The 17574-nt window shown below is 39.6% G+C and overlaps 1 protein-coding gene across 4 annotated transcripts in view; it reads right to left on the bottom strand.

Moving 5' to 3' along the window:
- Positions 1-706: 706 nt before the first annotated feature.
- Positions 707-17574, bottom strand: part of LOC143100176 (uncharacterized) — a 91793-nt gene continuing 74925 nt past the window's right edge. For all 4 annotated transcript variants that reach the window (XM_076263148.1, XM_076263149.1, XM_076263150.1 and 1 more), the window contains exons 16-27: positions 13155-13286; positions 11968-12237; positions 11533-11691; positions 11153-11256; positions 10397-10430; positions 8970-9107; positions 6738-6821; positions 6530-6628; positions 5803-5949; positions 5384-5542; positions 2594-2679; positions 707-2424 (exon numbers count right to left, since the gene is read on the bottom strand). In XM_076263148.1, the coding sequence (XP_076119263.1) occupies positions 2598-2679; positions 5384-5542; positions 5803-5949; positions 6530-6628; positions 6738-6821; positions 8970-9107; positions 10397-10430; positions 11153-11256; positions 11533-11691; positions 11968-12237; positions 13155-13286 (1408 nt within the window). In that variant the 3' untranslated portion in view covers positions 707-2424; positions 2594-2597. The remainder of the gene's footprint in view (positions 2425-2593; positions 2680-5383; positions 5543-5802; positions 5950-6529; positions 6629-6737; positions 6822-8969; positions 9108-10396; positions 10431-11152; positions 11257-11532; positions 11692-11967; positions 12238-13154; positions 13287-17574) is intronic.

Below are 17574 nucleotides of genomic sequence, written 5' to 3'. Positions count from 1 at the left end.
GGGCCTAGGATGACCATTTTTTTTCCGTATATTTGCCTCCAGGGGTCATGTTAACCCATATCATGTGCACACATGTGCACAAACAGATACACACGCACACACACACATTCACAGTAATCATACGTATGACATATACTCACACAGTAGACATATGTACGCTTCCATGCACAGGCACATACGCAGGCACACACACAAGCACGCACACACACACACACACACACTCACACACACACACACCCACACACATAACATAAACATAACACAAACAATCAAGAATTTCTCAGAATTATGAACAGGCAAGATGGAGGTGGGGTTGTATAAAATGAATTTTACATGTGAAATCTATGAACTAATCATGTTTTGGGACTTTGGGTCTAGCAGATACCAGTGAGAATTGAGTGTGGATAATGCAATTTAGTGAGACAGTTAGAATCATATAGGCCTTTCAGCGTGATTTCTTTTTGTGGAAAAAATGTGCTGGACTGGGCGGCGGTCATATTTTGTACCGCTCTGCGGTACATCTAGTTTTGCATACATTTGGCAACCTTGGGTACACATGTTCACCACAAAACTCTTAAATTGGACAAACAAGTTATAGTAGCATACAATGAGGCCGGTCGGGTGCAATATATTCATGTATGCAGTAAAACAACGGAATAGTAGAAAAGATAAAAAGTCCTGCAGTATAATTTTTAAACACAGAATGTACAACAAAGACAGACAGAATTTCTATACTGTCTTTTTTATTTTTTATTAATCCAGGTAAAAAATATGAAACATACAAACTTTATTTAGTATGAAGCATTATTAAGTAGAGTAGTACATATACATTTGTATAAACTTATAAATGGTCACAGTAAAACAATGAATAAAACAAATACAGGCATATACTCCTTCCAAAAATTATTTAGAAAAAATATTAATAAGGGGATTGTCAGCTATTTTCATCACAGACTATATAAAATTTGGCCATGATCAAACATGAAAGGAATGATATGATCATTAAAGCTACAAACAAATATGCCACACTAAAAGAATTTAAATCTTCCCCAAAAACAACTACTATGTACCATGGGCGTAGGTTTAGATGGGACCATGGTGACTAGTCTTCAATATTTTGAGATGACAAAATTGTCTCCACCAATATTTCAGTGAACTCCTTTGTGCTATATGGACCGATTCCTACGGCCAGGACAACAGTTAAAGAAACCGAAGGGGGGTTATCTGACACGCACAAGAGAGTGTCAAAGCATATAGGCTACTTTGCTTTGTGGTGGTACTGGTAGACAAATGAACGGGTGTGTTAACGACAATAGTAGGCTAAGTTATCAGGGCTGTCTGCCAATAAATACCCCAAAAAAGGCCCGAGTAAAACATACAAGACGTTTTAAGACGATACAGGGCACTGTTTGCCAAAACCAGCCGACACAAAGACAGCTTCTTCCCCCAAGCAGTCACTCTGGTGAACATTCTTACTGTTCTGTTTTTATTCTTTTTACTCCTTTTATGTTTTATTTTTCATCCTTATATGTTAAGTGAATGTTGTACTTGCGAGCAAAGATTAACTGGAGTCTGGAGTGGGTAGGGGGTTGTATAGTACGACCATTTGATTGACGAACTTACTGTCCAATGATTCTAGGTGGTCTTGTAAATAACTGGATGGAGTTTTTCGAGTTCCACAGATGACTGACTTGTTTAATTTCAATTTCAGTGCTTCCAACTCAGTAAGAGGATTAGGAATAGGATTTCAAGTGCTTTTGCAAAAATGGCCAAAAAAGAGAATCCCATACCCTACCTTTAACACAAAAGGAAAACATGAATAATCCTGTGAACAGTTCAAGTACAGCAATAATCATGCTTTGTAAATTACATCTTTTTTTCACAGCAGATGCCATGAATATGTTGGTGGTTATGTCATATGTGTAACTCTCAATCTGTTCATTTATTTCAACAAAATCCACCAGTCATCATTGAAGGAGTGATTTTTCAAATTTTTCTTTTGGGTGGGGTGGGACAGGGGGTAGAGATGTGTCCCCATCAAAGCTGAAACCAAACCTACGCCCTTGCTTTGTATGCTACTTAGCCTGAGTTGGTCAACAGTAAAAATCCAAAAGAAGGAAAAAAATTTGATTGAGTACAAAGCCTGACGACAACACACCCACTATGACACCAGACGCCGGATTTAAATAGCCTGGAAAATCCAGACCCTGATAATCTAGAAAGATTAAGGGTCTGGCAAAGAACAATGTAATGGCCCAACTCGAGGGGCGGCAACAAGCATGCATTTAAAAGCACCATAGGTTATAATAACATTAAGTATAAGGTTATAACTATTCTTAATGGCAAGCCCTTAAGGCATGCCCTCTGTTTTTTTAAAGGCTAGCGATCCATTTAACTGGAATGAGGAGGAGGCTGCAAATTGTCCTGAAACAAAAGGAAAGGAAAAAGCTGAACTCTATGCTAGTATGTTTACATGCTCGTATCTGTCTCCATACGGCACAAAGTCCGCAGAAGTATGTCTCGGCCCTTATTACTTACAACATACATAAACACAATAACGCAATACAGAACAGAGAGAAATAGAAATACTCACCCTCTCAATTGTGAAACTTAACTTTTTCCCCTTCTTCAATCCAAGATATTCCGTCTTCAGAAAGTACATTCTTACCACATGACACCCTGAATGAAGAAAGAAATGGATTTTAATTGAACCAATGCCATACAGACAAACACTCAAGTGTCTTGAACAGGTAGAATTCATTTCAAGTAGTAGGACACAGAAGTTTCAGACAAAGATGTAGAAACAAAAAAAATACAAAGAGATGAAAATTCAAAAATGCAAATCCAAGTTGTAATCCAGAAAATTAGAATCAGAGAGAAAGGTTGGAGTGCAGAATCCATCCATAAATCAATCCAGAATAAACAGGCAAACCAATCCAAAAGAAATATCCAAAAGAGATTTCTTAAAGGAGAATTCCGGCCTTTTTAACCTCAAAATCGTTGTCCTTAGGGTCACCCTGTGTTGGGTGTCAGTCACTATGGCCACAGAAACGAAAACTTTTTCCTTGGTGTTTTGATTTGTTTGCAAAATCAAACGATCCGAGCAGTGCTGTCGCAAATTTTTATCAATGTAAAGTGTGATGAACAAATTATGCTCCTTTCTTACTTTTAAAACCTTTAATGGAGTTTTTGGGCTTTCAAACCTTTAAAAAGAGCTTTTTGGGCTTTTCACTGCAACACCTGCCTTATAACCACTTTAATAAAATCTTTCAATCCTGGGCATGATGAAGGCCGGAATGGTAATAGGTTAACACTGCCTCCTGACCGGGTTCCTTAGAGGTTTTCACCAACTCAGACCCCCAAGTATACGTGTTTTCCCTTGGAAAAATAATTTTGAGCTTGGCTTTATCAAACGATCTGATTTTGTTTGTAAGCAAATAAATGCATATTTAATGAGGTAGGGCCTCATTTGCATATTTAAACATTAAAATTGAAAAAAACATACAATACCTTTTTGTTCTCATCTTAACATAAGTAATCAACTGAGAAAGTTTCATGGTGATAGCTATAATTTAAAAATGTTACCCTATTCACGTTTTAATGATCTTATTATGCTAATTATGCAAATTGCCCAAAGTGCAACTTTTAGCAACCAAGTTGAAATCCATTCACTAGGCCTATAGATGACATTTCTGCAATACAACTTTAGGGTACTCTAAATTTCTGGGTTCACTATTGGGCCTATGGGAGATGCAACTAGTAGCCCTACTGAGCCAGGCAGTCGACGGCCGACACAGCAGCCGCGATACACGTAAAAAGCGCAAATATCGTCCGGATATATCGGTCGACCACTACTTCATTTTACCTCAAAGCTGATAAACATCTGTTCTGGTAGCATGCCAGTCTCAACACCTTTCACCTTAGTGTTTCCAATTGACATTTCAGAGGTGAATAGGCTGATCAAAACCACAGGAAGGCCTAAGTGTTAGCAAAATAAAAGATAATATTAAAATACTGTACCTCCAGTGATTGACATGGCCTATTTTCGAGTGGCTTAAAGCCCCCCTGTGCAAGAATTTCTCCCATCTAGTGGTTTGGAGTTATATTGCAACCAAACTCTCAAGCGCTGCCTCGTTTAGAACTACGGTGAGATAAGTGATAAAGCGAGGTTCAACTTGTTTCACTAACGCCAATCCAGGATGAGTAGGAGCGACTATGTCAAGCCAGGTGTAAGTAATTCAGGATACGTGCGCATTCTCGTTTCTCCCCCAAAGAACTTACGGTAGGAATAAAAAAGACGCGAAAAAATAGCGTCATTCACACAAAGTGAACAACCACTTTTGATATAGACTAACAATGAAGTAAAGTTTTCCTTTTTAGAATGGGGAATCATGGCTATTTCTGTAAAACAGCGCGAGTAGGTGTGGTAGACCAATTTACTACAGTATGCACCCACATGTGAGTGCTTCCTTGTCTCAACACGCAACACCGTTAAGAAATTGCTTGCCTCTTTTTTTGACTCCATGCTTCTACCATATTATATTACAACCTTCTGTCATGTGGCAGTGTCATTTTCAGTCAGAACAAACATATTGGTCAAGGGAAAATCAACTTTAAATCAATATTTCCCAGAGGTATGAATAATTTTGTTCTTAACTGTATATTTTCCTGTATATATTCCTGTGGATCTCAGTGGGCACTGACGATGCAATAATTTCATTGCTAGTTTTTTCATAATTACTATTGCAATTGTTTCATATCAAAATTCACTACTTAAGTATGTGTTTTATGTAGTTGGTCGAGGACTGATTCAGACACGTCACATCCATAACGTGAAAACGTCACATCCATCAGTCAGTTTTCCCTACATAATGCATTACAAAAACACACTTTTTGTGTTCATTCAAATCTCCTTCATGGTACATATACCATGGTTTCGGCAGTTTCCTTAAAAATTCACATAGTTTGTAGAAAACCTGTAATGTCTCATAAAAGTGTGTGTATTTCATATCACATCCATAACGCTGATAAAATGCCATGTAGGCTATTCTTAGGCTAAAGCAGCCATAATGAAAGTGTTATCATTGTTTGGATACTTCACACGCACATGCTTTTTAATCGCATAGACTACAACTACCAAGCTGGAATCAAGCACATCGATTCCCCTCTCACTTCAAACAAACGAACAAGCATCTCAGTATCATGTAGCATGTATAGCAATAGGCAAAACTCTATCAGACGTTGGTAAATCGTTGGTAAATCAAAATAACTAAAATGAGAAATGTCTCTCACATATTTTAGGAAACAGCTGATTAAACAAAAAGAAAATGGTTATAACAGGCAGCAAACAGTCCTAGCACAGCATCAGGAAGAAGTGACTCACCTGGTTTCTTGTATGCTGGGGCAGTCTTTCATGAAGGACTTTATGCTGTTTCTCAAACTGTCACTCAAGCAGCTCACAAACAAGTCTACAGTCTTTAGACCACGCAGACAGGACAGAGAGGACAGCAAAGCCCCAACATGGTCATCCACACTTGGACTGCTGCAGAGGTACACAAAAGATACTTATGTTTAGGATGTTTAGAAACTGTATTCTGAGAGCTGACACCAACTACACCAACCTTCCTTTAAATATTTTTGTTTTAACTGGTTTTAATCTCTATCTCTGATTTAAGCTATGCCTCCAAAATCCAGTGGAATAATGTAAAATATATATATATAAATATATATAAATGCACTTAGCAAAAGCTTACAATATGCAATCTCAACACTGATCCCACACAATACATGCATTATTCATACCTTTTTGTTATATTCCGGAGAGTGTAAAATATCCTAAAGAAGTGTTGCCAGTCCATGTCTAATGGGTCTGATTCTGAATGGAGATCGATGCCAGACAGAACAGTTGTTTCAGGGCTTGAGCTCATTCGTTTGTCCCAAACTGACAACCTGAAATCCACAAATCCAAGCTTTGTGTTAACACAGATTCATGTGTTATTCATTAAACACAAATACACACATCCATACATTACTCATATGACATGGCTGTTCAGAGTGCTTCAGAAAGTTCCATTCACATGAATGGGCCTTCCCAATGTTCAGAGGTCTGTTAAATCTATATAATCACCGCTGCAAAGTATATAATGACTGCTGTCAATGGCAACGGGTTTTGTGCTTCTGATTAACGTCTTTCATATCACTCCACAAGAAGTCTGTTCGCTTATTGCAATGGAATTTCATTGAAAGGGAAAGTCAGCTAGTAAGATGCCACGCACCACCTGAAACTGTCAAGTTCTATCTGTGTGGCGAACTATTTATTTTGTCAGCGGAAGCCACGAAACGGTAGCAAAATCATTTTTAAAGACCCATTGTGTTAAGTTTCTTTTCTCGTTTTGGCAAGTAGCCCTATAATAAGCTATGATAATGTATTGTCCGGTAATCATCAGAAAATAAGTCCCGACAGGGCGAACTAAACCCCGAGGCACAGCGGACAATACATTATCCCTTACATGTTGGTTGTGAATCTTACTGGAATTTCCCCTTGTCTTTTCTCACAATGAGACGTGACATAAGACTCTTCAGTTCTGTGTCAGAGCTTGAGCTCATTCGATCCCCTCGAACTGACAACCTGAAATCCACAAATCCAAGCTTTGAGTTTACACAGATTTATATGTTAATCATTGAACACAAATACACATATCCATTCATTACTCATATATGTTGGTTGTGAATCTTACTGGAATTTCCCCTGGTCTTTTTCCATGATGCGACGTGGCAAAAACCTGTCCACATCTCTATCTGGCTGGGCCACAATGGCAACACTAAGGGCAGAGAGAGTAAATACAACAGCAACAGCATTACTCATTTACTCACTCTTTTCCTCTCTGGGCCCCTGTCTTACACACGGAGCCAGGAGTGACACATGTATCTCTGCTAGCTTTTGCACAAGTAGTTTCCCCATCCAGCGCCCACACTGCTACTGTACATGCACCCATCTGTGGAGGCCTGAGTGTGTTCTACAGATGCTGTGTGAGGTGTGTTCAGGCAGGTTGTCAGTGCATTGCTACATTGAAGTGGAGGGAAATGATTTCCCCAATGACCAACCAAAACCTGGTTTAAAAGTATTTCACTTGTATTTCATGGTCATGTTGTCATGACAGTCTAGTCACACCATGTGAATGGGATGCTCAGCAGCACACAACCATGCACACAAATAAAAAGACTATATATACTGCAGAGCACATCATTGCTATATGTTCACTAAATCCAAAATGTATTGTAGCCTATACGATCAAGTCATAGGCAGGTGCAAAATGCATGTACAGGCCACTGTAGGCTTCTTGCAACATGCACACCAGTTTCAGCAGTGTGAGCTGTGGAGGCATCCTGCTGTTCGATAAATCGTCACAAACGAGTTGTTCTGTTACCTCTGCAGAGATGCTTTCACTTGGCAAGTACGTCATTATAATAGCAACGTCATTGATTCCATCATTAGTTATGTTTAATTAACAAAGGAGCACATACCTAGATTTTAAAGGGAATTAAAGATTACAGTCTGATTTACTGGATGTGATGCACAAAACACAACCATGAATAATTACGAAATTTTATTTCTACCTTCGGTGCTTATCCCACGAGGGGACACATTAGAAGAACAGAGAAAACAAAAATATGCCTTATGTCAGAAATAGGCTATATGGAATTGATGAACTTCATTTCACATTTTCTTTGCCTCAATCTCCACCTTCCTTAACAGGACCCCTCAGTAGTCAATATCCCTTACTTCACAATTTATGGACACTTGGGGCCCTATCATGCACCCGACGGAAGGCGGCGCAAAGCACAACGGAAGGCTTATTTTTATCTTACACTCCATAAAGTTTTTTCGCCATGCGCTCCACAACATTAGGTGTGGTCTGGCGCATGATCCAAAAATGGCTAACTTACACCCTCTAAGAATCAGTACGCCACTGACCAAGAAAAACCTGGTCTATAGCAAAAGATTTTGTGATGCGCACTGTCACAAAATGTAAGGCGCAACTCCTCAGGATAAATATCCTTAGTAATTATATTCAGTCATTCAAACATTATTGGGTTCAGTGTTGCTTTTTCCAGCTATATTTTCGATGATAACCCCTTGTCAGTCAATAGTGAAAGTAATTAACTATGAAGAACTGTTTTGTCGTTGACTATGAGACCGTGGTGAAGTTAGTTTCACTTTGCCTATGAGTTCAAATAATAGGCGAGTGCAGATGCATGTAGGCTATACTCTGCTAGTCACAAACAGGTTTTAGTAAAGCAAGGTTTAGTGGAATCCCTGTTCCATACAGTCTCGTGTGCAAGCAGATTCCTTCAAATGTGCCGCTGACTATGCAAAAACCAATGCGCTGTTTCATTAAGAAACATAAGAACAACCTTTTTGCGCCCAGCGTTTGATCACAAAATCACACCATTAAATTAGTGATTGTGGACTAGTCACGCCTTGAATCTCTATAAACTTTGCGCCTCTGACCATCCATTTTTGATCGCCAAAATAGGGCCCATAGTTTTAAAGAGAACATATTTGAACTCTTTTCCCACAATTTTAAATAGTTTCCTGAGTCTAATAAAACATTTGTCATACATTGATCAAAACACCAAAAGGAAGAAAGAGTGGCATGTTTATGTGCCTGCTCCTTTACATACACAAGCATTTTGTCCAATGGCTTTACTTTGAGAGATTGCTAGCAGGTAAGTCACAGTTGTGAGTGGAAACTCGGTCAAATTAAGTAAAATGTCAAATTGAGGTGATTTTATTCAACAAGCTGCCAGACTTAACATCACGCCAGCAATTCTGAACGGATCACTGAATGACACGTTTCCAGATTTTGGCAGCCCATTAACAGACAACTGGGTTTTGTTATTTTGGTGTTTTTGCATTGGTACCCATCCCAATTACCCAAACGTGTAAAAGCACTGAAAACTCTTACACTATATTCTGATGATTATTACAGAAGGAGAAGATCCATGTAGCCAAACTCTCAGAGATGCTTGTCACCCTCAGCTTCTTCTCCACATTGGGTATGGAGATGAGAGCTTGCACACACTTATCCAGTTCTTCTTTGTTCCTGCATGGGAACAACATGAACATCATACAAACATTAATCAGAACAGAATGAATGTAATAATACATTTCTTAAAATCCCCACAGTTAATTAATACAAACCAATGCCTTTATCAGCAATAAATCATATTTAGTTTTAAAGTTAAAAAAAAAAGTTTGTTAAAAGGGTTGCTTGTGTATTAACTGACATGCTAAAGGCAGGTTATAAATGACCCAATGAAAAAAGGCCACACAGAAGAGAATTCATTTTGGAAAACTGAGGGCCACTGGACCTATTTTTTGTATATGTTCATTAAAAAGAATTCAATTTAACTGAGCCTTGCAGAAAAAACAATAACATTTGGGCAAGTCCATCATGACGAACATTGCAAACTGGAGGGTTTTTTTCCTGAATATTATTGCACAGCAGCCATTGCATTTATTAAGTTGCAAGTTTTATGACTATGAGCCCTATCTTACATTATCGTCTCTGTGTGTGCAGTAACTCAGTATGAATTATTTCATATTTTGAGATACAGATTATTGATTTTCAGGAGCCGTAACCATGAAGAATAAAACACAAAATGCTTTGAAATATTTCACTTTATCTGTAATGAATCTAGAATAAAAGGTTAAAAGATTAAAATGTTTTGAGTTGCACCTGTATGTGATTCGACCATTTGTCGAATCAGTCACATTTGCAGTAAATAAGCTAAAACGAACTGCTTGTGATGACGTGCTAATGTTTATCTCCAGCTGACATGCTTTATTGCCTCCCCAGATCTCTTACTTGGACTGCTTTCAGTGAAGTGCACTTGCAAGTTGAACACCTCGATGCTCTTGTTAACTCTGACACACACAGCAGACATTAAAGGAACCGTATGTAAGAAATGTATTTCAATTAATCATAAAATGGCCCTGATATGTCACTAGACATTAAGAAATCATGTTCATTTCAAATACTTATATCACTGACAACAGTAGTCCGGCCAGGATATTGTCATTTAAAAAGTGAAGTTGCAGCCCTCAACTGATGTTGATGTGGTGTTTTGTCATGTCATGTTGTGTTTTGACCTGATGCGCCACCCTCCACCTATCTACTAATCACGAAGTCAGCAGTGTTTCGGCATCTGTATTGGCAACCTCGAGTCAGGGGGGCGGTGGAGGGGATACACCACTCTACAGTAATTTGAAAGTGATTGCAGTACCAGTTTTGGCCACAATCTTACATATGGTTCCTTTAATACTGGTAACACATTTCAACTGAATTAGGAGACGTTTTCCACTGCAGGTTGAAGGTTGAAGTTGAATCACCTGTGGTTGGCTGTGAGACTGGCTGCAACTTGTTCTAAAACAAAAGGAAAGGAAAAAGGTGAACATGCTAGTGGGTCATTCTTGGCAGAGAAGACTTCCATATGCATTGGCCAGTCATACAGAGCAATAAACACCACAGTCCTGAGGCAGGTTTACACCTGTGAACTCCTCCGCCACTCAGACACACTGGCTATAGAGGAGCTCACCGAGTTCAGGAAGGCACTGGAAGTCACGGTCCTGCTGTTCAGGGTATCTCTAATCCCCCTGAACAAAGTTCTCAAAGTGCATAGATGCAGTGATTGCACCCCTGAGACAAGACAGCAAGCTCTCACCCATGACACAGGCGGAAATAAAGGAAGTGTGGCATGCTTGTAGAGAACGTATGATCAACGTACACAGATGCCTGAGACTGTGGGGCCTTCTCACTACAGGAAAATATTGTTTTAGTCTAGGGGTGTCACGATTTTGAAGTCCAAATCAATTGAAATTATATCTCAATCTCGAACTTCGAACTCAAAGATAAAATTGACGATGTAGCCACACCCCCAATGTCACATCCAGTATGTCACGTCCAAGACGGGAAAAACACACACACGCTGAACTGCAACGTCAACACTCCTCTGACTTTAGGCTGAAGCCAGAAAAAGCGCTCTACAAGCTTAGGTGGAAGTATTTTCAGAATGGTGTGCTGGCATTGATAGTGAACCCCTGTTGTGTCCTAAGTTCTAATCAACACAGAGAAACAGAAACACTCACCCCTGTTAATTGTGATAGTGAAACCAAACTTTCCATTAACTTCTTCCCCTTCTCCACTCCATGTAATAATGTTCCCAAAATGGCGATTCTCACCACATGATACCCTGAATGAAAAAAATAGTGGATTTGAATTTAACAAATTTCATACAGAGAAACCAACAAGTGACTAACCAAAGACAAAACTAACACAAAGTCTTTTTTGGCAACATTTAGTGGCCAAAACAGCTAATCTCGGGACCTCAAGAAAACATGTAGCAGGGAAAAGCATTCACAGTGGCAAGGAAATAAACAACTAAAATGAGAACTCACATGCAGTAAACAGAACTGATTAAACGCAAAGAACACTGGTACAACACAGGCACACAGTGAGAGTGACTCACCTGGTTTCTTGTATGCTGGGGCAGTCTTTCATGAAGGACTTTATGCTATTTATTAGACTGTCACTCAAGCAGCTCACAAGCAAGTCTACAGTCTTTAGACCACTCAGGCAGGACAGAGAGGACAGCAAAGCCCCAACATGGTCATCCCCATCTGGACTGCTGCAGAGTTCCATAAAAATACATGTTTAGAAACTGTAGTACTAATTCTAAGAGCTGACACCAACTACACCACCTATCCTTCTAAAACTCAAAATATGATATTTTGTTGTAACTGGTTTGAATATATCACTGAATTAATCTGCCACTTCAAAATGTAGTAGAATTATTAATTATTAATTTATTAATTTATTAATTATTAATAATTTAAAATATTTTATAATAGCATCCTTACAATATGAAACCTCTCAACACTGATCCCACATGCATTATTCATACCTTTTTGTTATATTCCGGAGAGTGTAAAATGTCCCAAAGAAGCGTTGCCAGTCCATGTTTAATGGGACTAATGGGTCTGATTCTGAATGGAGTGTGATGCCAGACACAACAGGAGCTGTAAAATGACTTGAGCTCATTCGCCCGTCCATAATTTTCAACCCGAAATCCACACATTTCTTCTTGTCTTTTCTCACAATGAGGTCTTTTTCCACAATGAGGCTTGAGCAAAGACTGTCCACATCTCCATCTGGCTGGGTCTCAAGGGCAACACTAAGGGCAGAGAGAGTAAATACAACAGCAACAGCATTACTCATTTACTCACTCTTTTCCTCTCTGGGCCCCTATCTTACACACGGAGCCAGCAAATCAGTGGGCACATTTGATTTTGCAGTGCTGCGCAGATCTGGCTGAATCTTACAACATATAAACATGTCTTACATTCAGCCAGATCTACACAACGCTGGAATAAGTCGAACGCACCCACTGATTTGATTCTGACAGGCAATTTCAAGGATGCCATTGTAATAGCAATGTGCCAAGGTGCAAGCGCCCCTGGATCTGGCTTGGAGACAATTGAGCTACAGTGTATTCAGATGCACCCTAAACACACTTACACCTTGCGCTTCAGACTATCTGTTCAGATCCCTGTTCAGGCATATTTGACCTCTTTTCCCAGAATTTAAAATATTTTTCTGAGGTCTTAATAAAACACCTGTGTCATACTTTAATCAAAATACCAAAAGGAAGAAACAGCACAACCTTTTCCTCCCTCTCTTATGAGCCATGTTCAGAGTGCCCCGTTAATGTACCTACTTTACATTCAGAGGGATATTGCACAATGGCTTCACTTTGAGATATTGCTAAAAAGGTCCTGAGCTTGCCAGATCAAAGAAACTTTTGCACTTTTGTTTCAGTTGTGAGCGTAAAGTTGGTCAAAATAAGTAAAAGGTCAAATTGAGGCGATTTTATTCAACAAGCTGCCAGACTTGACATCACACCAGAAATTCTGAATGGATCACTGAATGCCATTTTTCCAGATCTTGGCAGCCCATAAACAAATGGGTTTTGTTATTTTTTGGTGCTTTACATTGGTAGCAATCCCAATTACCCAAATGTGTAAAAACACTGAAAAGGTATTTTTTTTAATGTGCCCCTTTTAGGTAAATGATACCAAATATGTTTCTTACTGCATCTTCTGGTAATTATTAGAGGAGCAGAGGATCCATGTAGCCAAGCTCTCAGGGATACACTTCACCCTCAGCTTCATGTCTTCCATATTGGATATGGAGAGGAGAGCTCGCACACACTCTTCTTTGTTACTGCATGAGAACATAAACATCATATAAACATCATACAGAATAGGATGAATGTCAGTATATACTTCTAAAAATACGCAATGCATTAATAATAACTATTTTTTAGTTTTTAACAATAAATCAATAAATCCTTTTAACAATAAATCATATTTAGTGTTTCAAAAAATCATAAAATAAATTTGTCAAAAGTGTGCTATAAGCAGGTTAAAGAAAATGACCAGGTGAAAAAAAAACACATTTCTTTAACATAAGAGGATTTCTTTTTGGAAGATATGGGTCACAGGATCTATTTGTAACGTCTATCTATCATGCCAGACGTTACAAATTGGAGGTTTTTTTGCTGAATATTATTGCACAGCCAATTATACAAGTATGTTTTATTACAGTTAAGTAACACAGTTGTATGACTATGGGCCGTATCTTATAACTGGCGCATCCTGGTGTTAGGCATGACACAACTGTCTTTGTTTGTGGCAAATTATCATTATTCTACCTGGCGCACACTGTTAAAATAACAAGTGATCTAGCACACCCACAACATGGGCGAATGAAAAATGTGTGGTGTGGTCAGGCACATCGATCATACTTTGCAAGTTTGATGCCACTGAAAATGATGTTACTTCAAGAGCATGTTATCAACATATTGATATGATTGGATATGGGTGGGTGCACAACACACACGTCCTGCTTCTCTCATCTACAGGATCGCACAAATGTGCACATCCATGCAAAACATTACAAATTGCAAGATTACAATGGGAAACAAAGATATGATAAAGATATGAAGAAATATATCCCTGCTGCAAAAAACAGTTTGCCAGCATGACCAGTTGGTGGCCCAAGCAGCCAAACCATTAAAGACTAGCAAGAGCTGGTAACAGCTACAGGCTGTTTTTTTTTTTCAGCAGGGATGCCACTGTGATCAAAATCCAAGACAACTTAGGTGTGATACTGCAGTTTATTCACGACAGAGGGGACATGTTACCCTCATGAAATGTCAAGTAACAAGCCCTCATCTCTTTAGTTGAAGTCTCTTCTTATACCCTTAACACACACACAAAGAAATCAGAAGATGCCACCGATAACAATTGTCAATCCAACCAGTTAATATTGTTGAATATTGGTAGTTTTAATATTGTTACTGTCCCCTTGTCTCAGCCATTTCTGTGTGTTTCTGAGAATGTTTATTGTGAGCAGACAATGTTTTGCCAAATGGTGTAGTAAATTAATTGTTCCCCCCATCAGACGCATACCGGTAATTGCAAAGGTGTTTTGGAGAACCTGCCCAGGAAGCCCCTATTTGGTCTTTCCCGTAGCTGATTTGCTCTCTCCCATCTGACTCCAGACAGATTCCTGTGGAGAACTTGATCTAACTTGGCCTCTCATTTGGCATCTCATTAATCCATACACTATGAGGCACCTGTATAAATGTTGCTAGTGTGTCTGTATGTATACTTGTATACTTATACATGTACCTCTTCTTCTCTGAAGCTGTTGAATTTATATACATACAGTATGTATGTGCTTTCCTTTTTTGTTTTCTTATTTTTTCCCTTTCTGTCTACATCTGAGTGCTTACACAGGACTGGTTAATTGATGTACCACACCCACCTAGGCCAGTAACCAATGCCTTGAATGATGGTACATTTTGACTCTTTAAAATCTGTACATCTATGCCATTGACTCTGAAAAAGACGCATGGGCGTTGAAACGTTAGTCGGTTTGCACTAATAAAAATCATTTAAAGCTTTGTGTGCTCCGGTCCTGCTCCTCGGTCCTAGTAAGACCTTGGGTCTCCTCTTTTGACTTCTACGTCCTGTTCCGTGAGCACCAACCAGGCTGACCCCCTTCTACACCTGTGGAGAACTGTTTGTTTAATGTGTATTGTAATTTCATAGTCTCGCTATCACCAGACTAAGCTCAATCTTTTAAGATTGAACATTGGTCTGGGGAGTCTGCTATGTATTTTCTACTGCACAAGAGGCGTGATCAACGGGCATAGTTCAAATGACTCAATTGGATAGTCATTCAACAATCTGACCAACGAACCGGGTGACGTTTGCAGAGCGACGCGAAAACTCAAGGCAGGAAACTTGCTGGATACTTCTCAACAAACGTATTGTAAAAGCACCAATTTCCGCCCCTTTCATTCAAAAATTCTAAAACAAAGATGATTTTTAATACTTCAAAATAACATTTGATAAATTAACCTTACATTTTTCAGTAGCCATGTGTGTGTAGATTTGAACAAAATCTGGTTTGGTTCTTAACGGGGGCATTTACTGCCTTAAAAATCCGATTTTGTTTACCATGCTCGGAGTTTGGTGCTGGGCTGGTGGGTGCCTTATTTCCACCGCACTCGGCGAAAGAGAACTCTCGTTGCGAAATCAAAATTCCACTGGAGCTTCAAGCGGATTTATACACACATCCTTACAACACTGTTTACAGCTCTTCGAGTCGCGGTAAAATGTCATTTTTGGTACATACTGTAGCTAATTTAGATACACTTATGGGGTGGGGGCTTGCGTTTCTATAGAGATCCGCCGTCTTAGTTTGTATAGAAATGAATATTAAGTGACACATACACATAAGTGACACATACACATAAAATAGCATTTATCAACGGTCTGCAGAAGCAGATCGAGCGATTTTTGCAGGTTGTGCAAAAAAAAAACATGAAAGTGAATGGTAGCCTATTTACACCCACTCGATTGATTTGTTTGCTAACCTAAAAAAGACATTGAGCATCATCGAGAGTTTTAAAAGGGAATTGGATTGACGGCCGTGAGATAGACTTTACAGCAAAGATTGTTAAGGCGGAGCAAGATACTTCGTCGTAGTTCATGTCTATGGGCGCGAAATGGGGATCGAATCCTGTCTGCATAAAGAGGCGTGTCGATGACGTATTGATGAGTGTACGTTGCAACCCGCCAACAGCAGCAGCATAAATAACCAGCGCACACCTGATATAAAGTCGATTTTCTCCAGACTGGAATGCTCAAAAATGCTAAAAATGTACCTGAAATGTTCACAAGGGTTTGAGGATCATGAAAACGTGCCCGAAATTCACATTCTTAACTCTATAGAACTAAGACCTTAGCATATGTGGTAAAATTCTGAGCTATGCCCATAGACTTCAATGGAGCTGTCGCTGCCTCTGCTCTGCATAAAGGGGGATTTTGACCCCCCCTCGTGCGATCCGGGTTCCCGGAAGTGGCTCCTGATGAAGTATCTTGCTCCGCCTTAACAATCTTTGTTTACAGTCGCTTCTCTATCGTCATCGTTTTAAACCTACCAATAGCGCGCCAGGTGGATAAGCCGGTTTGTGATTGGTCCCGGCAAAATTGTAACAGAAGCAGCAGAGAAAGATGCACAGATTTCCAGCCTGAGCTGCAGGGCGAAAATAAAATCGCTGGCAGATCAGGCTGGATTTACCCAGTCTAGTAATTTCACAATTACTACTATTAAGAGCGTTATGGCTCAGTCAGATCTTGGCTTCACTTTGCAACACTGTGCTGTGTTGTGCGTACAGCAGAGCGATCAGAACTCTGTCGTTAACATCCAGAATAAAGAACTATTCTTTTGCAAGCCAGTTTTACCTGCTTCTAACTACATTGGATCAACTCCGTCAACGGTGTCTCCATTTGGAGTTAAAGGAACACGCCACCCAAAATCAGTAGTGATATATGTTCTTACCGTAACTTTCACGAGTTGAGTCGTACCTCTCCCGCGTCGGTAGGTGCACTCAAACGCTCTGTCGCGCAGCACGAATGTGTTAGCATGTTGCTATGCTAGCGGGCTCTGCCGTGGCCATAGAGAGAGGCACATAGCAGTATTCAAACACCTCCACGTTTTACCTACTTAAATACAGTTGCACGAGTAGTTGATGAAAAATGTTAGGGCACACAACATGAAACGTGACGATTTTCCAGGCGAATAAACAGGAGAACTACAATGTGTGGCGCAATAGCACTTGGGAGTACTTCGACCTAGCGTGGTAATATTATTAACACCTAATTGTAGATCCTATCCACCACAGAGTTTAGAATCCATGCTGGATCGACCCTCAGCCTCTCCCTCCCCTCTGAGCGAGAGAGGCACACACACTAGAGATGCGCTGATGGGCTATTATTTCAACCATAACTGCATAGCAAAACTTATCATCCATCAGCCATCCATCAGCACCAAAGTTTGTTGACCAATTTTCAAAACCGCGCCCGCCCACCATCCGTTGGTTGTTTTAATGTAGGCTATATGGGTGATGCAGCGCTGCTGACGTGAGGCTAGAAAG

Source organism: Alosa pseudoharengus, unplaced genomic scaffold, assembly GCF_046254945.1.
Source record: "Alosa pseudoharengus isolate Yale_2024_CS ecotype anadromous, Long Island Sound unplaced genomic scaffold, YU_APseudo_1.1 YU_APseudo_1.1_scf_3, whole genome shotgun sequence".
In the NCBI taxonomy this organism is placed as follows: Eukaryota; Metazoa; Chordata; class Actinopteri; order Clupeiformes; family Clupeidae; genus Alosa; species Alosa pseudoharengus.
This window is presented reverse-complemented; position numbering and strand designations above follow the sequence as displayed.